Raw genomic sequence first — 27549 nt, forward strand, 5'->3', positions numbered from 1 at the left:
TGTGCCGAGCAGGAGACTTAACAAGGGCCGGCTGGCAAAGCCAGCTGGCACATGAGGCCGATGAGGCTAAGACTGTGAGTTTGATCCTGTACAGACTGGTACACTTCCCTCTAACTCACAGACGTGGTCCACACCTCAGGCCCCGACGAGCCACCTCAAAAGTGCATACTCCTCGGCCACAAGGGAGAAAAGGCAAAAGGAGAGAGATGCCTTCAAAATGCACAAGACCTATTGGCGAAGGGTCAGTAGCACTGTCTCCATCAATGAAAGCACATCAGAATTCTAGCAAAGAGCTTTATACGCGTCACCCCCCCCCGAAATTAAAACGGCAAGACCAGAATTCCATTACGATTAGGCTTGACAGTTGTTTATGAAACTTTTCATTTTAAAAATGTCCCCCTTAATCCTTTTTTTCCCAGCACAACCATTCTTATTTTGCGTATTGCCTTTTATATGTGAGAATCTTTTCCATATTCCAATTCTAGGGAACATGCTGGTTTTTGCATGCTGCTATTTTTACTCATTACATCAAATTTCTTTTTCCGTTTCTTGATGGTCTGTAATTATCTTACTAATGCACTATAGTACACTAAGAAAACAGTTTTGATGTAACCAAGGTATTTTTTTCCTATAGCCGGACTACTAAATATAGTTGTACAAGCTGTGATCTGTGCAAGGGCTCCCAGGCAAGGTGGGGCGGTAGGGGAGCTCAGATCCATCCCAACTTTGCCTGCCAGGCTGTGGACCCTGACATGAGTCTATAAAAGAGGAAATTTTTATCTAGTTTGTACAAAGGCATCGTATAGTCTGGCTGCATGTTTGGCTCGTGGGCCCACCTAGCCACAGAGCCACTGATACAAGCCTTTCATCATGTTTAAAGGTGGGATGAAACAGATAGAGGGATACATCACCATAGAATTTTGCTTTTACCTTTCAACATTTTGACAGCCACTGTCTTGCAGGTTGCTGTCTTGTCAATTCCAAAGGCATCTGCTTCAATCACTTGCCCAAAGGCACCACGGCCAAGAGGCTTACCTAGAGTCAACAACAAAACAGATTTGGACTATTTCACCACCAAAGCGATAGGCAAAGATTCTGACTTGATAGGGTGACCATACATCCCAGTTTATCGTGGACAGTACAGTTGACCCCCTTGTCCTGGCTTAATGATTTAATACCTCTCTCTTTACCCTCTAAATGTCCTGCTTTGGGTGATTATACAGGGACCCTACTTCTAAGTGACTAAAATGGACGATTACTCAAATTCAAGAGATGGGATGCATTTTCTGAACCAGGATCCAACATTTAAATAGACTAGATTTGTCCCCAGCCTAAAAGAGGAAGAGATGGCCTGGCAAACCCAATATCAAATTAATATCACTTGAAAACACACCTAGTTTCAGCCGGTCTCTGGGGAATTCCCATTTGCTGGCATCATAAGGCAGGCGTTCACAGTGCTCATCCAGGGGGAGTTCGTCTGGATCCATGACGATGGATAAGTAGCCCGTCTTCAGTTCCCCTCCACTGGCCTGGAAAGCATTGCTCTTTCCGGTCACACACACCCTGTTGTCTGGCTGTTGTTCTCTGTGCTTGTTATTGTTGTTTATAGAAGCCCCATTCTTGGTGTCTCATTTTCTAAATGGCTCATAGCGTGTGAGAGTAGTCCTATTATAATTCTGCTCCCAGTGTCCCCTCGACCCCCAAATGAGCTCAGAATTTAATTCTTAAATCTTAATTACACTAGACAGTCCAAGCCCATTTCTTCTCTTGTTGCTTCTATCAATTAAAGCCCAGTGGTCTAGCCAAAAGCAAGTGGGTAAGAAGGTTATTGTATAGAAATAAAATTGTGCCTGTTGAGCCAATAACAATGGGAAGAATTAACTCAAAGAACCCCAGTCAGCTTTCATTAATCATGAAAACCAACGTGCAAGGGACGGAAGGGAAATGATTTCGTTACCCGCTTAACGGTCCGTAGAACGATGACAAGAAGTAGCCAGAAGAACATGGCAATCACTGCAGTGCCGACTAGAATAATGACTTCCAAGTTTGTCTTTTCCTGGGCACCTGGAAAGACACAAATGAATGAGCATCAACAACTGGAAACTCATACCTTTTGATATAAAATAACAAAGTTCCACACTAAAGCAAAATCTCAATCTTACCAACTCAGGAAAATTCTAGACAATAATAGTCACAAACCTCTAACTTGAATGGAGTTTATAATATTCTTAATGGATAATTTCAAGTTTGCAAAACGTTGCTCATGAAAACTTCCAACAGTAAAATTCTAAAGTAATTAAGAGAGAAATATTAATGTCCTAAAAGACAAACAGAAAGCATTTGGAAGAAGAGCAGACTTTGATGGGAAAAAAAAGCCAGATCATGTTCTATAGAGAAGAAAAGTATTCTATTTGGGGAAAATAAACGTTTGGTTTTATGCTGTTGGTCTATATTTTGATCTGTATGGAGTTTGCGGAAGGACTGTTTAAGAAAACAAGTAGGGAAATAAATGCAGTCCTTTGGCCAGAGAGCAATTAGTGACTGGGCACCTACGAGATGCTCATCACTTCAGATATGTCATGTTACTCAGTCTTCTCGATAACCCTCAGTTTTCAGATGGAGAAGCAAGCTCAGAGAGGTTAAGCTACTTCATCAAGGGCACACAGAAAGTTGATGGAATGGTCAAGAGTTAAACAAGGTCTGTCCAACACTGGCTAACATTTCACTACCCCATCCTTGTGTGGCAGGAGCCTCAGTGAGGAAAGTGAAAGAGCTGAGGTGAGTGCCTCAGGCGTGGCCTGGCAGTATGAGTTTAAACATACTCAGGAAAGGAAAGAGAAGAGAAAAAGCTGGAGGTCAGCAAGGAAAGCTGCAGATGTTCAGGACTCCAGAGGACAGCTCTGAGTGGGGAAAATTAAGCCCAGAGGAGGCTTTCAACCAAGAGTGATTAGCACAGTGGTGATAAGGAAGCAATTATCACTTAGGCTCTCCCATTGGATGAGTGCAGTGTGAATCAAACTGGGCCACAAGCTGTGAGAGTGGCTCAGGCAGCCTCAAGAAGACGGAAAGACAAGTAATTAATTAGTTAGCAAAATAAGAGTTATAGTTGAGAGACAAGCACCAAGTACGCTTGGAAGTAGATTTTGTTTCTCTGGTGGTCTTACTGAAGGAATTCTCTATTTATACATAGAGATTTAAAAGTCTGTTTGTTCATAGTAAAAAGTTCAAAGATTCAACTGTCTATATAAGTTGGTGCATTAATATTCCCATATGAACATTTGGGAAAGCGGCAGGAGCATTAAATATTTACCTCTTCCTTTCTTAGTATTCTCTTCTGGTGAGAAGTAAATACAATCTCTGTGCCAAGGTTACCTAGTTAGGCCTCTTGGTAACCAGCTGCAGACAGCTAACAGAGCTGAGGCAAAGCATGGGAGAGAACTGGAAGTCTCCCTTAGGATTTTGCCTAAAACATGTAGCACTTTGAAAGTGACAAAACCACCATGTCACTTGAAATCTTTATTTGCAAGTGCAGTTTACAAAATGGTAATAAGCCTATAGATTTGAAAAGAAGTCAAGGTATTGAGATGTAATACTTGGCAACATAGATTTGACAGACTAAAGGAACTAAAATCTAGTCTTTGAGAGACAAATTAGGATGAGTGCATAGAAATCCATCAGTTCCTCCATCTATCACCACCCCTCTCTTTTCCCCTTGCATACCATTCCTTCATCAACATAATACAGTTTCACTGTCCCCTGATGGGTTATTTTTTAAAAGACATAGGAATACACTTTTGAAGATAAAATATTCTGTCACAAATTCACCTTTCCCATCTGAGAAAATGCCAGATTTCACATCATTCCTGCATACACATTTAGATAAGAACCCAAATTTTCTATATCAGAGAAGCAATGGTCTATTGTTCACAAATGAATGTTAATTACCTTTAGTCCAATAAAAACTATGAACCTTTGTGACTATCTAGATAGCACCGACTTTCATGACTAGGCAGCAATTCTACCTAATAAATATAGAGGCATAATTTTCGTAGCAAGTTAATTAAGCCATTCATATGAAGAAAGAATCAGGGAGAGGAGGACATTCCACCCGCCTGGCTAAGAATTTTTCCACAGTGAGAACTGCGGGGATAGAAATGTGATGAGAGCAGAATTAAAATAACATTAATTATGTTTTCTGGTTAAAATAACATATACTTATAGTAGAAAACATACGAAGTACAAAGAATATTAAAACCACCCATAACCCTCCTGCCCAAAGTATGTGAGTATATATAAGATACAAGCTAATTTTTTTTTTTTTTTTTTTTTTTTTTTCAGTACGCGGGCCTCTCACTGCTGTGGCCTCTTCCGTTGCGGAGCACAGGCTCCGGACGTGCAGGCTCAGCGGCCATGGCTCACGGGCCCAGCCGCTCCACAGCATGTGGGATCTTCCCGGACTGGGGCACGAACCCGTGTCCCCTGCATCGGCAGGTGGACTCTCAACCACTGCGCCACCAGGGAAGCCCAGATACAACCTAATTTTTTTTTTTTTTTTTTTGTGGTACGCGGGCCTCTCTAATTTTTAAAAACTACCTGATGGTCTATGAATTCCCACTGACCTTCCACTATGAAAAACGCCTCCACTTTTGCACACCCGAGAACACTGCATGCCTGGCAGGTGTACAGGCCTTCATCCTCCTTCCTCACCCTGCGGATAGTTAGGTTCCGGTTCCCATCTTTTAGCACGATGCCTGAGAAAGGGGGAAATTGATGGTTTTTATTTATGATGTGGTCTGGTAGAGTTTTTCAGGAAAAAAATCTTTTTAATGTAAATGTTTCCCTTTATCTTGGGCTATTATCTAACTCTAAAAAGAGTCATACAGGGTCAACTGCTGTCTCAGCTCCCCTGGCTTCCACGAGAATTCAGCAGGCTCTGAATACTCGGGGTCCGAGTCTATGAGATGAGCCAGACCATGGGCAGTAATATTGCTTTCTGTTCTACCTAAAACAAATCAAGAAACCATATGGATTTTATACTGTATGACACTTCTATGTGGAATCTAAAAAATAAAACAAACTAGTGGATATAACAGAAAAGAAACAGACTCACAGATATAGAGAACAAACTAGTGGTGACCAGTGGGGAGAGGGGACAGGGGAGAGGGAAGCAAGATAGGGGTAGGGGATTAAGAGGTACAAACTACTAAGTATAAAATAAATAAGCTACAAGGATATATTGTACAGCACAGGGGATACAGTCAATATTTTATAACTGTAAATGGAGAATAATCTTTAAAAATTGAGAATCACTATGCTGTCCACCTGCAACTTAAATAATATCGTACATCGATATACCTTAATAAAAATAAATAAATGAGTAAATAAATAATTTTTTTAAGAAAGAAATAATATGGATTTTAGTTAATATCTCTAGGAAGATTTTGCAGCCAAAGAGAGACCGACATGCTCTATTCACCTGAATCTTCCACAAGCGTCTCATTATCTTTAAACCACGTAATCTGTGGAGGGGGATTCCCAGACGCTGTGCAGGAAACTTCGATGGTTTCACCAATACTTGTTGTCTGGTTCTCCAGGTTTCCTGTGATTGTGGGTGCCATGCGCTCTATGCACACGCACACAAAAAAATCATAGGTCATTTAGTTATAAGTTTTGAAGTGGTTTTCATATCAGTAAACTATTAAACCATTTAGTAAACTGTTAATTTACTAAGCCAAAAATACACAGAGGTTGATAACTGGAGCATTGTTCATGGCGTAAAGTTAAATGAAACAAGTCAGTCAGTTCAGACAGATCACTGCATCTCTTTGAACATTCATATTAGTGATTCAAGCTGGTAATCACATCGCAAAATAAAAGTTGTCACCCTTGACTTACCTCCAAATAGATAAATAAATTCTAGCCAGTGACACACAAGAATTCTGCCATGTTTCTCTTGGAAAGTACATAACTTTAGTGTAATTCAACAAAGAATGCCTTATATTTATTTGACACTTTTTACAAAACTCATTTGTCCTATTTCTGTTTTTCACTATCAACCCTATGGTGGGCAGTATTAGCCTTATTTTGCAGATGAAAGGGGTTAAACAACTTACCCCAGTCCTTATAACTAAGTAAACAGTTGAACTCAGAATTTCCTTTACTAAAACACAGACAAAACAATGATAACCTAAGGAAAGTCAAAGATTTTTAAAAAATGAAGCCCATAGGTACTCATTTAAATGTACAGGACAACTTTAGATTTAACCTTTCCTACAAATCATCAGAGTGCTGTCGAACTATCTTGTCCAAACCAACTGAACATCGAAAAGAATCCTTCTGAGAGAATCCACTTCAACATCTAGCAAAATTAGATTACCTCAATGGTGAACTACGCTGGGGCTTCAGCAAATGGACTCTAGTCTATTTCCAAGAATAATTTTTGGAAAACAACTTGGGAGTCCTTAGAGAGCAAACCAGCTCATTGTGAGCATGTATTTCCTGGGCACGGCAAAGCCAGGAACCTCCTTCACATCTCTTTCTGAATTTTTTCACTAGCTTGAAACCAGACTGGTCACCAAGATGAACAGAAAAACCATGATCATATATGGGGTGTGATTTGAAGGGCCTTGGGATGACTTCACTCGAAAACATCTCTTCTTCTGACACCAGAGTCTCAACACTAGCAAAATCTGTCCTAGTGCCTGTTTGAAAATACCTCTTAAAATATGTCAAGGCCTTTGAAAATATTATTCCTCTAAAACTCTGGTATAAATTAGTTTATCTGGGCAGTTTCCCCTTCCCGACAGTTAAAAAAAAAAAAACAGAACACATGCACCCTAGAAACTAGGAAGGGACACTAGGGAGAGGAGAAAATGGAAGGAGATAGCACAGAGAAACTCCCCAAATTTGACTGATTTCCCCAGTGACAGAGCCGTGTCTGCACGGATTTTGTGCAAGGCACGGGGTTAGAGGAGGTGTAGAGAGTGACTTGGTGTGGGACTTACAAAGCTTTCTTGCACTAAAATGCTCATTTCATTGACCGTGAGCTGTACCACAGAGGTACAGGGCACTGAGTGCAGCATCCCTCCCAGAGGCTCTCACAGGTCTTAAACAACCCCATCACCACACTCTTCAGGCAGCAGATGTCTTATCAAGCACGCAGTATGTGCCACTATGTTCTATGCCTGGAGCTCAGCAAGGAGTAAAACAGAAACAACCCCTTTCCTCATGGACACAGAGACCTCACTGTACCCCACAGCCCAGCAGTTGTCTGTATTCTCACTCTGTCCACCACTACGAACTTCCGGCACCCTCCTAGCTCATGGTAGGCATTCACAAGTATGTGTCTATTTAAATAACTGAATGCTCAAGAATGAGGCAGAAACTTCCCTGGTTTAGGGGAATCCCTTGCAGATAATAGTGAGTGACCCCACCATCAGGGCTGGAAAGAATGCGGTTATTTTCTCTTTTTAATACATCACTTCACCACGATTAGCTTCCTTCTGACTTGAGGACTTTCCGCAAGATAAGTGCTCACCCGGTCTACTTCATAAGCTGCTAGAGGACAATCTTCACACAGCCCCTGAAAGCATTACATTTACGGCACCCCAACTGCTTCTGGATGGTCCAGAGTTACCTCCCTACCTAGGACTGTAAGCTGCCTGGCCACGCAATGTCTTTTCTTGGTCTTCCTGTCCTGAGCAAAGCAGATGTAGTCTCCTTGGTCCTGCAAGGATGCATTCTGCAACTCCATGATCAAAATGTCATTTGTGCTATTAGAGATCATCGTGGCGTTCATTCTCCAAAGAGCATCCAAGTTCTTGCAAACAGGTGTGGGCAGCTCTCCCACGTGGATGGGCAGAGCCTGCGGGCCAAGTTTGTACCACGTGAGGTTCTCAAACATAGTTCGGTCCGCGGAGCACCACAGAGACACGCTCTCCTGCTCGGTGGGCTGGGTGCCGGGTTGCAAAGTGATTTCAAAACCCTCTGAAATGTAAAACGCATGCTTAGAAGACAGTGATTTAACTTGGGCAGCACACTGTTGCTTCCTTGCTGCCTTCAGTCTGCGATAAAGCACCAAGAGAGGTGAAGCTCTGGCATTCCCAGACGATGGGATACAAGGAGACAACCAAACTGGACAGTTCCAGATTCAAAATGTATTATTTTGCCAAAATACATTATTTGGAAATGTAAATGAATTCCTCAGATATATATGAAATCTCCACTTTGAGCTCTAAGCACGGTTTTTAAGATTTAACCCCCCCCCAATTCAAAGCAGATAATTATAACTTGGGATTTAAAAAATTAATTCCTCACTAATATATAACACTCACTGACAGGAAAGCTATGTTTATTACAGTGAATTAGCTCAGACTGAAATATTTTATTCCATCCAGTCAGCTAAAGCTGAGCCATGGAATTAAGATGAACAGAGTCGGTAGTATTGGGAAGGCACTGCTCCAATGTCATTACAATTGCCTCCCCAACACCCAACCTTGTCAGCTGTTCAACAGCAAGTGCATAAACGTTGACTGAACCTCGCTAAGCCAGGCACTGTGCTGCACTGTGATGACAAAGACAAAAATACCACGCAGGACTTGAGCTTCAAAAGCACGTGTGAACCCATGCTCCCTCTCCTGTGAAGTCAGATGTACTGATTTCACGTGAGCCCAGGAGCTACCTGAGGAACTCTCCTTTATGAACAAAAGCATCAATTAGCCATCCAACTCCCCTTCCTAAGGCCATGCCACTCATGGGAATGGCCAGGACAACAGAGTATCAGACAGCCCAGCCCCTGGAGAGCACTTACTGGTCACGTGGAAGGAGATAACCCTCTCTCCTCTCCCAGCTTTGTTCACCGCTTCACATTTGTACAAAGCGGATACATTGGCTGCTTGGATAACAAGGGTACTTACAGTCTGTGAAAAAAAACAAATCCCAGGCCATAAACAATGGAGGCTGTGTTTATGCACGTGCATTCAGACTAAAAGTCAGCATCCCCACCACTGCTGCGACCTGCCTACTCCATTCAGACTGCAGCACTGACCGCGCACGCCCAAATCTGTGCAATTATAGTTACACTGGTGCAGCTCACACATCACATAAAACGAGCTTTGGAAACCACGGAATAAAGAATGTGTTTTAATACAACATTACATACCTTGTCTCATTTTCATGTTTATAAAATCAGAATTACCATACGTCCCATGTACAGAGTTAATGACATACGTGTTTTATTTTTCTCTGATACAGTAAGTCAATGATGTTTCTAAAAGTTAATGGTGTTTTCAAACTGACTTAACATGCTAGTATTTTATCATCCAGTTTATTTGATGATCAATCGCCCATATTCCTCACACATTGATATTATTTTACCCTCCTTTCACTCCATCCTTCCATAAAAGAGAGACAGATTTTCAAATTAAAGAACTTCAAACTCACTTTGTTTTTTCCTTCAATTAGGGCAAATTGATTTTTGTTGACTTCGATATTGTTTCCCCCCTGGAAGTCCTCCACGTTTCTCCATTCTTTACAGGTATGTGGGTTTGTCGTTAAGGCAGCTTGGCTATAACAAAGAGGTAACAGGTGATATCGTGACTTAATTTTTCTCTAATTCATATCAATAGCAAGGAAAGGAGTCAGACTTTGGTTATTACGTTCTTAGAACTAACTTCCAATGCACCCTACCACGTTACAAGACTTGGCGCCAATTAAAAATAGGCCTCAGCAATGAAGGAAAAGGTTCTAGGTAGATTCATTCAGGATACAGGAGGGAAGCAGCTATTCTGGGAACAAACCTCCATTCATAAATTGGATCGACAAGACAATTCAAGTTAATTTAGTTCAAAGGAAGGCAAGGAAACTAAGAAGCCATTGGGCTTCTTAATCTCCCTGGGACTGTGGCCTTTGTGTAGGAAATGGTCAGCATCTGAGGAAGAAACTAATAGAGGCCATCTCAAAAACAACAACAGGAAGTGAACTGCTTAGGGTGGTGGTGGGTGACTTGTTGTTTTTTTCCTAAGGATGTCTGGACTTGTGTTAGGACCTGATAAGCCGGGCCTGAGGCTCCGAGGTCCTTGCATCCATCAGCACTTCCCTTGAGATGTACCTTCTCACAGATAAGGAGACTGTGGTATTCACCGGTTGATTGGCATACGGAGAAAAACCAAAGACTGGCAATTAACAAAGTGAGCAAAGAAACTGCATTCAGAGAGATGGACATCAGGGCCAACCTGAAGAGAGAGCTAGCTAATCTCAAAGCAGGATATCCCAAGGAACGACATCTCCTAAAGACGAAAGCACAGAGAAAGACAGAAGGAGATTAAGAGTACCACTTGAGGAATAACCTTCTTAGAGATAGTCTTCTTGGCTTAGAATGGTGTCATATCGTAGCTTGGCTATGTCCATCAACAGAGGAATAGATAAAGAAGATGTGGTACATATATAGAGCGGAATACTACACTGCCATATAAAGAATGAAATAATGCCATTTGCAGCAACATGGATGGACCTAGAGGTTATCATACTAAGTAAGCCAGACGAAAACAAATACTGTATGATATCACTTACGTGTGGAATCTAAAAATAAAACAAATGAATAAATATTTTTTTAAATGCAAAAGAGCAGGAAAAAAAGGATGTGGCCCTACTCACATGGGCTGGTAGGTACACTCTGTTTCCAGCTGCCAGTACCACTGGATGTGACTCGGGGGAGGAACGGCATAGACCGTGCACGTCAGCGTTTGGGAGGTGCCATACTGGTAAGAGTCCACGGGAGAGATCAGAGATTTCTCACCAATCTGGGGTGGGACTGGAGATGGGAAAGACAGCTTTTGAATTGTCAATCAGCTTTGAGGAATGGAAAGTAGAAGTTTTCAGCAATTAAAACCTGTGTTTTTCCAAGCATAGAATTTTTGTCCCCATTTGCTTTTTCAAAGAACATCTAGATTTGGAGACAGGACACCTGACTTCTAGTGATACTCATGATAACAATAATAATAAACTAGTAAGTTGAGTGACTTTGTGCCAGTCTCGCCACCCTGTGCCTCACCTTTTTCTCATCTACATTACGGAGATTGTTCTCCTAATCCTCCCAATTTCACAAGATCAGACAAGGCTCCAGGAAGAAAAGAGTTGTGAATAATACAGTGAGTACATGTATTATGTACTGAGTATTGTTCTAAGTGCTTTACATCAATTAATTCATTTAATCCTCACAGCCACTGCTATTGTCCTCCACTTTACACATGGGAAAAATTAAAAAGTGAAATGACTTGCCCAAGGTCACCCACCATGCCTGCTTCTCCATCTCTCCCTCCTTCTTCCCCTTCCTTCCTTTCTCCCCTCCTCTCTCCCATCCTTTCTTGTTTTCTTCCCTTCCTCCCTCCATTCCTTCCGTGTCTTTTCCTCCTTCTCTCCCTTTTTTCTCTCTTTCTTTTTTAGGCTCCAAAGTCATTAATGTGAAACTATCTTCTCATCACTACCAACCTAAAGCCTCAGATTATAGTTTCAAACCTTGACTTCTTTCTTTATCTTCGTTTTATAGAGCAGGGTAAATGCTAGGGTGAATCAAACATTTAGTGACTTCCTGGATGAATGAGATAGAGTTATTCACTATCCATTTTTACATCTTTATTTCTTGTTCCTTTCCTTCTCCCCACCCTACTTTTCAGCTTCCCAGCTTCTCTATACTCCCCAAACTCCTACACCCAAGTGGCTCCTAAGTCACATTTCTGGAACCTGTTATCTTTAAAATACTCCCCGAAGCTGATGTCCCCGCAAAGAAACGAAGCCAAGCTCAGAAGACATACAGAGCTTGGCAGGATATACAGGGAAGCACCTTAATGTCACATGAGAAGATCCTGAAGTTTTAATCTGCCATGACAGTAGAAAGCACAAAGAATTACAACAGCGAGGCATTTCCCAACCTGTGTTTGGAGCAAGATATTAATGGATGTATGCGGGAGGGGTGCTCTGGTCAAATAAGTTTGTTAAACCTTGGCTACTCTATGTCTCCCACCCACCATTGGAGAATGGCAATATACTACGTCCATCAACTTAGCATCTCCCACATTTATTTGACCATGATGTCCTTTTCCTCCCCACCCGGAGTACTTATTGTAAATAAGTATCTTTCAGTTTGGAAAAATAAAATTCAAACCATTCTTAAATCAAAAACTTAATATCTCCCCCCTTATAGCCTCAGAGTCAGATCCCAGACTCCTGTTGAAAAAAAAATTAAAACACTTCCAACCAGCCAACAGTGTCCACCTGCAAAAGCCTTCTGCATTGGAATCTGCCTGTGCATCACTGATACATCAGCCCCCAAATCAAACTAGTAGCTTCCCACAAAATTCAAGAAGAGTCTTAAACATTTGCATGCCAGGAGCACAATTCAAAGGTACTGCAACTGGAGCCTGATGACTGTCCCTGTGGGCACTCTTATGTCACAGCATTTAGCCATCGGCTGAACCATCTACTTTAGGCTCGAGTTTGACCACCAACTGCTTCATTCGCATGGCCTCTTAAGCAAACGTGTCCAGAGCATACTGCCCCACACCTCACTTCAGCCGCACTGTCCTGGATCATTTTTATACACCAGAGCTACTTATGATGTAAGTGAGGCAGAGACACCAAAGGAATGGTGGCCTGGCTGTTCAGGAGGACATAATCATACTCTTTATAATAGATAAAGAGAAGGAAAACTGAATGGACTCACCATTCACAACCAGAGATACCACGTGGCTCTGTTTCTCCTTTGAAATGGGATTGGTAAGGATGACAGTGTAATTTCCTGTATCTTTTTCACTCACTTCCATAATAGTCAGTACGTGCCCCACTTTAATTGTGTGATTGGACTCAATGGGTCTTCCATTTTTATACCTGTGGGGAAAAACAAATCCCAGAAATGAGTCCAATCTAAGGATTTGCTTTCACGTGGAACAAGGCTTTGCATTTATTTCCAGTCGTTACCATTTTATTTCTGGAGGAGGGTAACCAAGGCACTTCACAGGGACTCTGACACGGTCTCCCACGGTGGCTTCCACCAAAGATTCCATGCCACTACCGAAAGCAACAAAAGGTTTTTCTGGAAGAAAATAAAAATAATTTTTCTCATAAATGGCAACTTCTTATAAACGGCCATTTGGTTTAGTTTTTCATTTCAAGTGAAGAGTCAAAAGACCTTGGAGGTCTGAGTCACTGCTGTTCAGAGAATCCCCATCTCACCCTTCTACAGGTCCCACTCCAGGTTCTCCCTCACCTGTGGTCTCTGCGTTAGCTTTTCTCTCTCCCCCAGTCTGCTCCACAAGTCTACCGAGCACTCAAATCTCACTCAATTCAAGCATTTGCTTCTCTGTGAAGCTTTCCCTACGTCTCCTCTGCTCCCATGACACCCTATACATACCTCCCATGTGCCCCAGGACTCAGTCCTCGGACCTCTTGTCTTTACCAACACCTTCCTCTTGTCAATTACACATTCCTCCTAAATCTATATCTCCTGCCCCTGACTTCCCTGGGTTCTAGGTTAATATATTAAAGTCTCCACTTGGATATTTAGTGGGCATCTCCAAATGAAGCCACCCAACCCTGTGTCCTATTCCTCTTCCTACCTTCCCTATCTCGGTTGAGAAAACTACCGTTCACTCAGTTGCTCATGCTAAAAACGCAAAGGTCATCTTCCGTTCTTTTCCTCTTATATCCCACAGCCAGGGAATCGATAGGCAAACCCTACTGGTTCTATCTTCAAAAATACATCAGAATCAGGTCACTTCTGACCACCTCCACTTCTACCACCCTTGTCTAAGCCACCCACCATCTCTCACCAGGATGACTGCAATTAGCCTTCTAACTAGTCTCTCTACTTCTGCCCTTACTTCCCTAAAGTATTTCACATTAAAATAACCCACACAGTGATCCTATAAAAACATAAGCCAGAGCATGTCTCTCTCTGCTCAAAACCCTTCTATGCATTCCCATATTATAAAATCCAAACCCTTATGAAGGCCTATAAGTTGGATGCCATACAAATTATCATCTAAACTGAGACATTTATGTGAGTGAAAGAGAATAAATGGGAAATTAAGTTATTTTCTCAAAGCCCCACAGAAAGTAACTAAATACAGGTTTCCCCAATTGCAAGGCCCATGCTTACTCAGGGAAGCCTCTCAGCCTTGCGATCAAATGAAAATTTAAAAATGATCTTAGATAATAACCCTCTGCTTATTATAGTGATAATAATAATAGCAACAACAAGTAATATGTAGTGAGCCCTTACTACATCAGCTCATCTCATCTTTAAAGTTGGGATTTGAACCCAAGCTATGCTCTTGACCTCGAGGTCAAATGGCCTTCCTGGCAAGAGCTCAAAAACATCTTCTGAATGAGCAAAATAGGAATCACTAGCTGACCTAAATTTATTTAAATCATCTCACTTTGCAAGGCAGAGCATAATTCCAAAGGAAATCTTAGCTTACCGTGGACCCTGATGAATGTGCTGTTCCTCTTGGTCATGAGTCCACTGGAAGCGGCACAGGTGTACCACCCTTGGTCACTCCGGGTTACACTATCTATAGTCAAGGTGCTCAAAAACTTCTTCATCTCACTCCCAGACTGGGTTTTTAGGTCCCGGTTTACAAGTTTCTTATGCTGATGCTGAAAAAGAGTTTAGTGAACTTCCAAAGTCCAGAATAACATTCCCTGGTATCTTCTAGATACCCATAAAAGTCTTGGCCTTTGGTGAACACTATTTAATGCTAATAATAGATACTTCTGAACTTTTATCATCATGCTGATGACAAATACATTTGGTTTCAGGAGAAATAAATAGAATCAACCGAATCAGGCATTTTCAAACCTCACATAATGGGAATGAGATCAATGTAAACTGCAGAAACCCAAGGAAATATGACCACTGTTTAAGGAGAAGTGTGTCTCATGCCACCTCTTGAAAAGAAATTCCCTTAAAAGGAAAATAGATCAAGGACTTTGGAGAACAGAGAAATAATGCAACCTAGAAAGACATAATCCCCTAAAGAAAACGAATCTTCACAGCCTGGACAGAGTTCTTGGTTTTGCATCTTTTTTTTTCCATGAGTGCTGTATGTCCTATAGTTCTCTTAAAATGTGTGTGTGTGTATGTTAGTGTAAGTTAAGGCCCTTACATTTTATCTGGCCAAAGAGGTCCCTATCTCTCTCAAGCAAACTTCGTTGGAGCTTATTATCAAAGTATTTGGAGGTCTGGCTTTGAATCGTTAGTGTTACCTTCAAAGAAGGGTATTCCCAGTTGAAGTCAATCCCCACATTTAGTTCAGTTCTTGCTGTACAATTTAAGACAAGCTTCTCTCCAACAGACAGCTCAACTCCGTGAGGGGGGCTCAGAACCACATCATAAATCTTGTACCCTGGAGCAAGTACATTGGAAAAACAGAAAGTGAGAGGGAAACCAAAATCTATAACTTGGCACACATTTTTTCAGACATGATGCAACTTCAAAATGTGTCACATCATTTTTCCCTGAGGGCCTCCCCAAACCTTGGTTAACTCCCAGGAAAATGGTCTACAGAGATCCACAAAGCAGCCCTACATGGATCTCAAAGATGTTGTAGCCCAGTGGACAGAAAAGCAGTAAAATCTGAGAGGTCAATAGTCAATGTGGCCGGCTTTAGAAAGCTACCAAACTTTCCATAAAATAGGTATAATTAAAAGACTTGATGCCAAGCAATGCTCTGAACACTGAATTTTCCAAACAATATGCTCCCATAACAGAACTCTTATTCATCCTTGGTCTTGGTAAGGAAGGAGAAAAACCTCAGTTGCACATAGGTTTACTGGGTAGAGAAGAGCGGATGTAGTGAACTGCTTAACAACAAATCTTGAAATAATATATTTCTCAATATCTCTTGTCCTCCAGAATCTTAATATAAGAAGCTAATCTTTATTGTCTGACATTAATGATACAGAAAGGAATTGTCCTCTTACCTACAACCACAACTATGTACATAATAGACTGGTAACTTTCATCATTAATTTTTGCTTCACAGAAGACCATGCCAGCATAGCTGATCATGTAGCTGGGAATAGTGAAGCCTTTCTTGCTGTCCCAGGAAATTCTGTTACCATCAGGAACAAACCTCTTTTCTGGATACCTCTGGGTAGAAAAAGAAATATCAAATATTTAATCAAGTGCTATCCAAAAGTAAAAACCATGAACACTAAAGAATTCATCTTATTTTAAGAATACAAATTGGTTTTATTTCTTGTCGTTTTGACCCTTCCTAAAGTTTCCTTTAAAACTCATTGTTGACTTAATGTTATATAATGCATGTAATATATATATATTTATAATATATATAATGTTATAAACAGGCTACCCATCTTAATACTAGCTTAATATTATGAAAGGGTAAGAGATGAAGAAAGAAGATGTAACTTACTGCACAAAGGGACACATTGAGGTTTGAAATGGTCCCCAGACACGGAATCACCACAGTTTTGTTTTTGTTCTCAGTGATGTACACAACTCCATGTTGGTCGCTGACAGAAGCAATAAACGGAGATCTATAATCTAGAAGAAAATGTAATTCCATTAGTTAATGGCATTTACTGGAAAAGTGGGTCATCTTTCAGGTTCATAAACTCTAACCAGAGAAGTAAACTATTGGGAAAGACATTTCACACTAGGCAAAGGAATCCAGAGGTAGGTCTGCTGGTAAATATCTGGCTCCAAGGTTATGCTACAGGAGGGGGGGTGTGTATGTGTGAAAAATCTGGAAGAGAAATCCCAGAATGAGACTGGCTCCTTTTGCACTGATGATCAAGTAGAGTGTACTCTATAGGTTCCACATTTAAGCAGATTGATCACTACAGTTTTTTCAGAGTGAGGGAGCACACGTCTTCATTTTCATATATATTTTCATATGCACTATACATCTTTCATGTACATAAGTTTTAAAGTAAATTTAAAGTTAAACCTGTATAGTTTACCTACTGAGTTTTTTGATGTTAAAAACTTCATGTTCTCTCTCTTAAGGCAAATAGTGTAACTGTCATGAAAATAGGTTAATGGCTCCCAAAGATTCTTTAAAGTAAAGAAATGACTAACGATTTTTTAATTCAACAATTCAAGACAAAGTTTCACGTGAGTATTTTAAGATTGTGAAGACTAGATATAAGATTCTTTATATAATAATGTAGAATAGTTAAATTGTTTATGTTTCCTGTTTAATTGCATTTAGTTTAAGATTCAGCAATCATTAATATCTTCAATGACAAAAGCCTGAAAAGCCACCATGGCAAAGACTGAGAAAAAAACAAAAGAGATTTTAATGCCATTCAAACACTGTTCGTATGATGTTAACACGCTGCTGGGAAACGACTCCTTTTCCCAGAGATAGAGTTGATGGGTGTGAAGCCATGCCTGAAATCTCAGAGAGATAATGGTTCATGCCACTCTCCCCAACACACCTGACCAAGCATTTTCAGAGCTCTTCAGGATGTTTGGTTCAAGGAAAGAAAGAGTTAATTAAACCAAAGGGGAGAAAAGCAGCTAATTCCCTACAACAGCAGAAGTTTGATTTCCCTCCCAGCTGGACAGCACAGAAAGGCAGCCAATCCAGCCACCACATGCCATAGTCATTATCTTACGAGACCAAGACCCACTTCCCAGCTCCATCCATTGCTGGAGGGAATGGGGTCAGAAGACTAAGGAAGTAAGGTGGGGACCAGAGGGGATATTAAAGGACCATCCATAGGGAATACTTCAATGTTTTCTTTTCCACTGTTAAACTTCATGACCAAAATCTTGGACAACTCACCTCCTAGAACGCCAGGCTTAGACAGGAAGCAGAACTTGATGGTATATTCAGAGACAGGCAGTGTACAAATAAACAGTGCTGGGGATTGCTACTTCTTCATATTACCTACCTTTCATCTGCAGGCTATGAAATATTACATAGCTTGCTTACAGAGCAAGTCTTTGGAAGCTAAATTAACCCCTTGACGTAAGACTAAAGCTATTCAGTAAATCAATTCTATTTCAGTATCCCAAGAAGAGGAAATAAACAAAAGAAACCCAAACAACCACCCATCCTCTCAAAATAAAATATTTACTGTAACTCATGAAATGAATTTTCACATGTCTCCAGGTTTCCTGACTTGGGGAGAAGGAAATAACGAGATATTATGGGAGAGGTTCATCTTGTAGTATTTCCAGACAGCCTGAAAGCAGGAAATCCTTGCAATCTTCTGAGAAAGCCTGATCTCCCAAGACTGCCAGATCAAAAGGAGCCAGAAATTCTCGAAGATCTGGGCCTCGTCTCTTTCAACTTCTGCAGAGGGGAGGAGAGCACAAAATTCTACCTTGGACTGTGCTTATCCTGGGCAAAAGTAATTCTCAAATATTGTGCAATCCAGGAGTGACATACGTTATTCTGATGTGGTCCCCATTCTTCCCTTGCACTGACCATACTGCACTATTGAAACGCAAATGGAGATGTGCAAGTGTGTCTCCCAAAGCTGATGAAATTCCTGTTCTGTAAAAGATGCTTCTGGAAAAAAGTCTAAGCCATCTTCACCTGCTTCAAATTCTCTAGGATGTACAGAGGTATGTAAATGTATAAATAAAATGTCTAAAAAGCTCATCTTTACTGAAAAGAAAAATATTTAGTATATCTAAGCAAAATATTACTATAGACTTATACCCACCCAAGTTATATGATTCATATCTCATTAGTTAAGTCAGGTTTTCTCAAGTTAGCATAAGATTTTTGAAACAGGAAGGAAAGAATAATTCAGATTATAAATGCTAAATACGTGTGACATGGAGTTTACCCTACATGGATGTTAAGTTGGCCTCCACAGTGTAAATCCCAAATTGCAAACTATAGAAAGATGGAGCGTGTCATCCAAGATCTCAGACCACACAAGCAAAGGAAACACTGTCCTCCAAAGGCCTTTTGAGACAGTGACTTTATTTGCACAAGTGTATGGAAATTGTTTTTTATAAAGTGTAAGTGGGAAAAGAAAAGTTCCTATGAACAAAAAAAGCTCCAGAGCCCTTGGCTGACTCCCTGTGCATTCTTGGGGAAATCTCCAAATCTGCTGTAGATAACCTATCTCTCCACAGAAACCTCTCCATAATTCTCCCCTGAATCTTCCTTTTCGAGGATTTCAGGGTTTTTTTTCTCAAACATCAGAAGACTTCTTATAAATCTCCATTGCCAACTGTGAACACAGATTTCCCTTAGAAACAAAGATCAGAACCAAACTAATTGGGCAATAGAGATGTAGCAAGGCCCAAACTGCAGAACAAATCACTGAGTCTTGTACTCAGAGGAGGCCTTGGGAGAGAAGAATTTTGTAGATTCCTGTTGGCAGAGAGCCTTTAGAGCGAGCCTTTGTTGTCCGGATTCTTCTTTGCACCTATTGTATTTTGTAACTGGTAAATTAACGTGGGAAGTGAATTCCATTTAACCACTTACCTTGAACATACACATAGAGGACGGAGGCCATGTCAGTGTCCCGGTAGAAGCACTTGTAGGCTCCAGTATCATTTCCGATCACTTTTGGAATGGTGAGCATCTTACATAAGGCACTGTCACTGCAATCCGTCACCTCCACTCTTTTCTCAGAGCCGCTCTGATTGTTGGGCCAAAGCCAGTCCAAGTCCCTCTGACCCCTGAAAAATTCATCCCAAGCAAGTATTTAAGTGAAATGCCTATGAGGCTGTTTCTAAGAAAATAGAAGGTTTAGTTCTCAAGCTTATACAAACTCCTCAACAGATAGATTCATAGTCTTCTACCAACAATGACAGATTATACGGATAAATGACAAAAAGTCAGAGTCTCAGCTTCAGAAATCACTTATAAGGATTCCCGAGTTTTCTATTACTTATTTTATTCAACCAACAAATATTTATTAAGCATGTGCTATGTGTCAAACGTTGTTAAGACTGGGAATACAGCAGTGAACAAATCAGATAAAAATCATTGCCTTCATGGAACTTGAGTCTAGTTGGAGGAGACAGGCAGTAAAAAAGTAAGTAAACTTCAATAAAGCTGAAACTTTTAAAAAGTAAGTAAAATATGTTGTATAAAAGGTGGTGATAAATACTATGAAGAAAGTCTAGAAGAGGCAAAGAAACAAGTGAAGAGTTCTAGAGGGAGGGGGCTTGGTGAAGTGGGCCATATAGATATCAGGAGGAACAGAGTTTCAGGCAGAGGGAACAGCCAATGTCAAGGCCCTGGGGTGGGTGCCTATCTGGAGTATTCGGGGAATGGCAAGGAAGCCAGAGTAGCTAGAGAAGAGTGGGCAGTCGGGAGAGTAAGAGGTGAGGTTAGGAAGGGAGGGGATGCAAACTGTCTAAGGGCCTCGTAGGACCTTGGAAGGATGGCATTAAAGCACAGATTACTTTCATTGCAGCATTTCTCTACAAAGCCCCAAGGAAGACAGTCAACATCAAGAAGAATGTAACATCACTGACCCTTCTTTAAAGAACTTGAAATTTCCATGGAGTTGCAGTTACATTAATGAAGTTACTTTTAACACACTCCATTGTTTTTCTGGGGACATAAGAGGAGTATATATAGAATCTTGGGGAATTTTAAATAACCTTTGTTGTTAAGGGTGGGTAAGAGGAAAATCTGCTGAGAAATGCATCTTGAAGTAGCAAAGCTAGGCAAACAGCACCTGTTACTATGTTTTTTCCCAAGGGTTGGGTATTGGTGCCCTACCCTTGATAAGGCAACTAGGGTATCCTTTACACTCGGCAAGCTAAAACAGATCTGTGTCACTGTGCTGAACACTTGGCATTCATCAAGCAAAAACAAGGGCAACAAGCTCCCCAAGGTTCTTTGTGGACCATCAGCACTGTTCTCAGGGGGCAAGATCACCTCTACCCACCACTTCTGCCAAAACCACACCGGTCCCAAGAAGCCTCTGGCTCTGTCATGCATAATCACTACATTAAACCCTAAAGTCTTCTACTTTTCTCCCTGAGGTAGGGGCTGGAAAGCAAAATTTAGACGCCTCCTCATCTTGTCAAAGAAGCCTATTTCCCCAGCTAGCAAAAATCAAGAGCATGACTTCTTGCTAGCTGGTGAAAGAGACATGCCAGAACCTCAGGTCAGAGCTTGACATGCACTCAGCGATATTAATGACTGAATATAAAATTGCAACTACAGTCAGAATTTTACCATAAAATAAAGTTCTTGAAAAGTGCTAAACAGATGTCTAAGAGCCATTCTGAGTATAACAAATATGTCCCCAAACTTCAACTCTAAAGATTTCATTTATTCATTCAATATTTATTGAATGTGTATTACATAATATACGCTAGGTGCTATACTGGTTATTAGGGTGTGTGCGTGTGTGTGTGTGTGTGTGTGTGTGTGTGTGTGTGTGTGTGTTGGCAGAGGGTAGTAGGAAAAAAATGCCAGCAAAATTGTACAGAATTTTCCAGAGAAGACCTTCCTCATGTTTTCATTATTACGTTAGCTCTTAGAAACCTCACTACTTATACACAATTATGAAGACTCTATTGTAATTCTGCTGTATGGAAATTATTTTTTCTTTAATAAACAATGATATTTGACACAGGAAATCTGAATCTAAAATGTATCCTTACCTGCAAGTAATTTGAAGCGTTGTGTTAGCCATAATTGTAAGTATGTCTTTTTTTATGCTGAGCCTGGGTGGATCAAGAGAAACGCTAGACAAACCTAGAAACAAATTAAATAAATGAATATCATTGCCACTCAGACCCAATAGGAAACACCTTCCATAAACAATGCACACCCTATACTTTAAAAGACCTCTTCAGCAATTCATTGTGTAAAACTTGTGAATTTACTTTTCACCATTCCCAGTAAAAGTTCACAAGCTGTGTCATAACAGGAAGAATGGGCAGATGGTCATAAACCAACACAACAGTTCTGCAATTCATTGAGCGAGGGTGGAGTTCCTGTTTTCCTGCATTGCCAACTTCAAGGTCTTACAAAAGGATATGGGACATTGAAACCAAATGAACCTTCATCTGATGATCTCACTCCCCTGGGAAAGGACCCACTGACATTTCTTATAAAACATAGGATGCACACATTTGACTAAATTGCTGATTAATGAATACTACTTAGAGAGATGTCTATATAGTTCATCCATGTACTTTGAGGGGGGTGGGAATGTCCATGGCATTGTCTCATTTTCCTTTATCAATTTTCTAGTGCACTTCCTCTGGTAACTGAACTGCCAAGGTTGAAAGACTGTACATTAAAACTAGATGAGAGGAACTGAGGAAAGAAACATGTTCCCATGTCATATAACATGCATATACTTTCCTTCAGAAAACAGAACTTAAAAAGGGTAATGCAGGACTTCCCTGGTAGTTCAGTGGTTAAGAATCTGCCTGCTAGTGCAGGGGACATGAGTTTGATCCCTGCTCTGGGAAGATCCCACATGCCGCGGAGCAACTAAGCCTGTGCACCACAACTACTTAGCCGCCGCTCTAGAGCCCGCGAGCCACCACTACTGAGACCACATGCTTCAGCTACTGAAGCCCGTGCACCTAGAGCCCATGCTCTGCAACAAGAGAAGCCATGGCAGCGAGAAGCCTGTGCACCACAATGAAGAGTAGTCCCTGCTCGCCGCAACTAGAGAAAGCTTGCACACAGCTACGAAGACCCAGCGCAGTCGGAAATAAATAATAAAATTAAAGAAAAAATAAGTTAAAGAAAGGGTAATGCTAATGAATTACAACTGGGGAATCTCAACTTACTGCTCAAAGCGCTGAGCTTGTCCTGACACCAAGCTTGGAACACAGGAAAAGTGTCTACCTAAATATACCATGGGACAGATTCCTTGCCATGGGTCACTCTACAGCAAGAAGACTGAGTTCTCTGCCAACTAAATGCAAAGAACTACCAGGTGTTGATAAAGCATCAGAGAAAGAAAAACTGTCCACCATGTCAGGGTCTTAACTCATATCTAGATCTTCAAAACACCACCTTAAAAAGTGATTGATGCTGGGTAAGCACCCAAGCTTCTTACGATCCTTAACTCACATCCACTAAGAACAAATGACTCTCTAGGCCTAAACTGGGATTGACATTGCTGGGCAAATAAAAGAGTATTAGCAAATATGAAAGAGTATGAGTAAATAGAGTACGAGCAAATATCCAGTGTAAATATGCACAGCATTGAATCTGTGGACCCCAACGTGAACAGCTGCAGGCAGAATGAACAGCTGATGACTCGTGTTCTCATACGCTCACTCAGATGTGGAAAACAGGTTGCTGTAGATTTGTTAATCAATATTAAAAAAATTTTTTTTAACTGGAAATTACTTTATATCAATAAATCTCAGGAACTAACTGGCGTTGGAACTGCCATGGGTTTGGGGCAGTGGTTCTTAAACTTTAGCACGTGTCAGAAGATGCCTAGGCCTACAAATCTGCATTTGTAGGTGACGCGGTCATACATGGTCTACGGGCCACTGTTGGATGGCTATTGGTCTGGGTGGTCATGCTCAGTTAATCAACAGAGCACTTTTCAATATGAAGGAAATAACTGCTCCCAAAGTAGGCAAACAATAAAGCAAAGTGTTCAAAAGCAAAAGAAAAGGCTTCCAATCATGGAGCCCCATTGTGTGTCACAGAAGGAAAATGAAAATAATTCATTTGGATGAGCACAGATATCAAACTTGACTGGGAAACACTAGGTTGAGAAACATGTCAAAAACAGTAACTTAATACAATTCCTATGATGACCCAAATGAGAAAGAACCCATTATTTGGGCACATTCACGTGAGAAAAAAATGGTAGTAAAGACTAAGCTCTAATTAAGCCAAGCTCACCCCACCACAAAAATAAAAGATTCTTGAACCTCTCCTGTAAATCACTGCCACAGATTATCTCACACTCTAGACACACTTTCCAATGTTAAAAAAAAAAAAAGGTTCTCCATTCATAGGGAGCCAAAACAACACCATACTATTCTAGAGACATGTCTCCAACAAAAAACTATTCAACAAGGCTATCAATAATGATAACTTCAAATTCATATACGTAGACCAACACTCAATTTCTTTTTGCTCCAATAAGCTTCATTCATTTTCACTGACAAGTTTGAGCTCTGCTCTTCAGAAAGTTCTAAAGAAATAACTCTAAGAAGTACATATGCTGCTACTCAATAAAAAGCTCTTCTATGTTCAAATTCCATAGCCAAAATTAATTCATTTGTGCACTATTACCCTTCCAGCTCAAAGACAGGAAGGAAAAACAACAGTGCCTCTGTCTCTAGAATTTGATGGCATCAATTATAGCCCAATCCAATTAAGCAAGTCACACACTCCAAAAGGGCAACCTCATCATTATATTCAGGGCAGCCCGATTGCGGTTACTACTGCTGTGCTATGAAACACCCCAGGCTTAAAAGCAACTCACTTCTTTGTGGGATACAGAACAAACCACAAGTTCCAGAGCTTCATTCTCTCACCATAAAGGGGAAGAGACAGGTCCTGTCAGGGACAAATGAGTGTTCCTGGTGGAGCTGGCCTGGATGAACCAAGTCGTTATTCAGAAAATTCAGTAACTATAGACAGATGATCTTGTTACTATACATGTGTGTGGGTGTCTTTAAAAAAAAAAAAAGACATGTGATTCTTTAATTTATAAGGAATTTTCACCTGAATCATTTTACCTTTTCTTCCTTTTCCACCCTCTCCCCTTTCTCACCCTCCAAAGAGTGGAAATCTGTAAATCAACAAACTGGCTACAGGAAAGAGATTAGAGAGAGATGAGAAAGAGAGAGATAAACAGAGAAGGAAAGAGGGATGGGGGAGAGAGAGAATTTATTGCACCAAGGGCATGCGTGTTCCTAATCTTGAAGGAGAGTGAAATTTTAGACGACAAGGAGAGTGGCGAGTGGCGCCCAATCTAGGTACCAAAACCTTCAGAGCAAGTTTTCAGAACATGAACTTCTGACCTGTGCTTACCCGAAAGACCAAAGCGCTTTGAAAGATGTTAAACTGTTTTACATGAGAAGGTGACTATTACTTAGAGACACTTCGGGAAGCTGTCACAGCCCCAGGTCCAAGGCCAATTCCCCTTTCTCTCTGCGAGGAGAGCGGCGTCCTGCACCAGGAAGAAGGAAAAGTTTCCCTCTCCCCTAACCCCACCTTATACATTGGGTGTGTATGTGAGTTCGAACCAAAAGGGAACAGTAGACCGGGTTCCCGGTTCGACCCCTACAGAGGCAGAGCTACGCGCACGCTGCCGTCTGCCGAGCCGGCTCGCGGCCCCCTAAGGGCTTCCTTCCCCGCGTCCTGGCTAGGATGGTGCGCGCAGCCGGACAACGTTTCACCGCCTGTTCCCGCCCGCGGGGGCACCTCCTGCCTGCCAGCCACAGGCGCTTTCCCACTCCCGCCTAAGAGCACGGGTGTATCGGCTCTGCAGGACACGCTCCAGCCCAGGCCCTGTCGGAGGCCAGAATCGCGGAAATGGAACTGGGCTCAGGAGACCACCAACTCGCTGCGTAATCTTAGGCCAGTCACTGAGCTTCAGTTTCCTCTTTGGTAAATGAAAAAACACAGTGTGAAGTCACTTTCACCTCTCCAGCTCTATGACTCCCAGTTAGGTCCGGCCTCCAGGTCCTCTCCGCATCCCTATCTCTCCGCCCGTACCCGACCTCTCCGCTTTCCTCCTAGGGAGTGGGCTCCTTACCTACAGAGGCAGCCCGGGTCTCCACGCAGAGCCACAGAGCAAAGGCCAGCAGCGCCTTGCTCTCCATCCCGCACCTCGCGCCGGGCGCAGTGCCCAGAACTCGACCGGCGGTTCTCTCTCCCTGGTCCTGCTCCCCGAACAAGGCGCGGAGGTGGAATGCGCGCCGCCGCGCAGGGCTCCGACGCTCTCAGGGCGAGGGTGCCCCGGCTTCGGCCGCGGCTGCAGGGGCGTCTGCGGGTGCCAGCAGGAGAGGGTATCCCGACTGCCAGACAGCTTAGGGCTTTCTGTAGCGGGCAAGTGATACCCCGTGCGGGCAGACGAAACGCAACCGTATACCTCCGGCTCTCCCGGGGTCCCGGGATTCAGTGCTGGGTGGGGAGCCAGAGCCGAAACTCTAGAACGCGGGGGCGGGGCTATGCGGGGCGGGGCTTCCCTTCGCAGCCGGCCCCGCCCCTCAGCCGGGTTCTGTGAGTGGACCCGGTGCTTCCCACGCCCACTACATCTCCCCATCTCCCCACTTGCACCGGACTGCGTCTGGCCCGGAGTGGCCCGAGGGTGAACGTTCCGGGCGCAACCACTCCATTTCTGAAAGAAAATGTAGCCCATAACGGGTTCTGAGCCACTCCAAGTTTCAGTCGGTGGCTGCCCTCCCGCCCCGAGATGTTGGGGAGCAACACTGGGAGTGCTGCGAGGGACACTGCGCCCTCAGGAGGAGCGCCAAAGTTTGGGACGGTCTTGGCTCTGCGCGCCTCTGAAGTGGCTGGGGCACAGGCTGAGGATCAGCGGCAGGCTGAAGAAACGAGGCAGAAGCGGATACTGAGCAGAGGCGAATGCAGGATCGCAAACTGTGACTACAGCCAGTATGAGTGTTTTGCTTGGCCAGCACAGCTGTAGTTTAAAAATCTGAAACTGAATGCCTTTAGTCCGAATATTCACTTGCCCAGCTCTCCAAAGTTCCCACTATTTCCTCTTACACCTGACGGCTTCAATTGTTTTTAAGTTACCTGCCTCGCCCCCCAAAGCATTTAAATTTGAGACCCTCCCCCTCTTACCTGGCTTTCACCAAAAACCTACCTCAGGCCTCCGGGGAGCTGGGAGTACCCAGGGCTCTCGAATATCCGCGGCGCGTGTGGGTTTCCTTGAGAAAAGGTTTTGTCCACCGGGTTACCCGACCAGGAGTCCGTCGCTTGACGCTTCCCGGGCATTTTCAGAGCACAGCTTCCAGCCAAGCTCCCCTTAAGCCGCGGGGAAGGAGGCCCGCCGCGGCGGGCTTCCCTGGAGACGCAATGAAGCAAAGCCCAGACCCTGTCTCACTTTGACAATGAGACAATGAGTTACTGGCCAGACGCTGGGCACCCAGAACACTCTGTACCAAACCTCCCAACTCTCTCAGCAGGTGTAGATTCCTTGTGGCTCTGTAGACTCTCTGTTTCCTTTCTAACTACATTTGTTCTTCTTTTTTCTCCATCTGTCCCCACACCTGGGAAGTGACAGATGTCCCCTAACTTCATTAAATGGGATCTTCCAGATCCCTCCGTCTCTTACTTCGCAGGTGCTTTTAAATGACAACTTAAAGGACCATCCTTCAGGGAGATGAAGAGGTACAAATATTTTATTTCTACATCTAGTCCAAACTCCTCCTCCTGAAATACACATTAATGTAAAGTGTTTCTTCTCTTCTCTTTTTTTTTTTTGCGGTATGCGGGCCTCTCACTGTTGTGGCCTCTCCCGTTGCGGAGCACAGGCTCCGGACGCGCAGGCTCAGCGGCCATGGCTCACGGGCCCAGCCGCTCCGCGGCACGTGGGATCTTCCCGGACCGGGGCACGAACCCGTGT

At 42.5% G+C, this 27549-nt stretch overlaps 1 protein-coding gene across 4 annotated transcripts in view; it reads right to left on the minus strand.

Annotated features, from left to right (window-relative positions):
- KDR (kinase insert domain receptor) overlaps positions 1–26818 on the minus strand; it is a 45619-nt gene extending 18801 nt beyond the window's left edge. For 2 of the 4 annotated variants that reach the window (XM_032633090.1, XM_032633091.1), the window contains exons 1-18: positions 25714–25993; positions 21623–21716; positions 19479–19675; positions 16434–16564; positions 15979–16147; positions 15262–15401; positions 14475–14652; positions 12973–13087; positions 12719–12882; positions 10654–10810; positions 9442–9565; positions 8810–8918; positions 7645–7986; positions 5477–5623; positions 4620–4751; positions 1958–2064; positions 1394–1529; positions 931–1035 (exon numbers count right to left, since the gene is read on the minus strand). In XM_032633090.1, the coding sequence (XP_032488981.1) occupies positions 931–1035; positions 1394–1529; positions 1958–2064; positions 4620–4751; positions 5477–5623; positions 7645–7986; positions 8810–8918; positions 9442–9565; positions 10654–10810; positions 12719–12882; positions 12973–13087; positions 14475–14652; positions 15262–15401; positions 15979–16147; positions 16434–16564; positions 19479–19675; positions 21623–21716; positions 25714–25780 (2614 nt within the window). In that variant the 5' untranslated portion in view covers positions 25781–25993. Of the gene's footprint in view, positions 1–930; positions 1036–1393; positions 1530–1957; positions 2065–4619; positions 4752–5476; positions 5624–7644; positions 7987–8809; positions 8919–9441; positions 9566–10653; positions 10811–12718; positions 12883–12972; positions 13088–14474; positions 14653–15261; positions 15402–15978; positions 16148–16433; positions 16565–19478; positions 19676–21622; positions 21717–25713; positions 26081–26787 lie in introns of those variants that run through there. The other 2 variants (XM_032633088.1, XM_032633089.1) reach the window with 2 other exon arrangements.
- Between the last annotated feature and the right edge of the window lie 731 nt (positions 26819–27549).

The sequence above is a fragment of the Phocoena sinus genome, chromosome 5 (genome assembly GCF_008692025.1).
Source record: "Phocoena sinus isolate mPhoSin1 chromosome 5, mPhoSin1.pri, whole genome shotgun sequence".
Taxonomy (NCBI): domain Eukaryota; kingdom Metazoa; phylum Chordata; class Mammalia; order Artiodactyla; family Phocoenidae; genus Phocoena; species Phocoena sinus.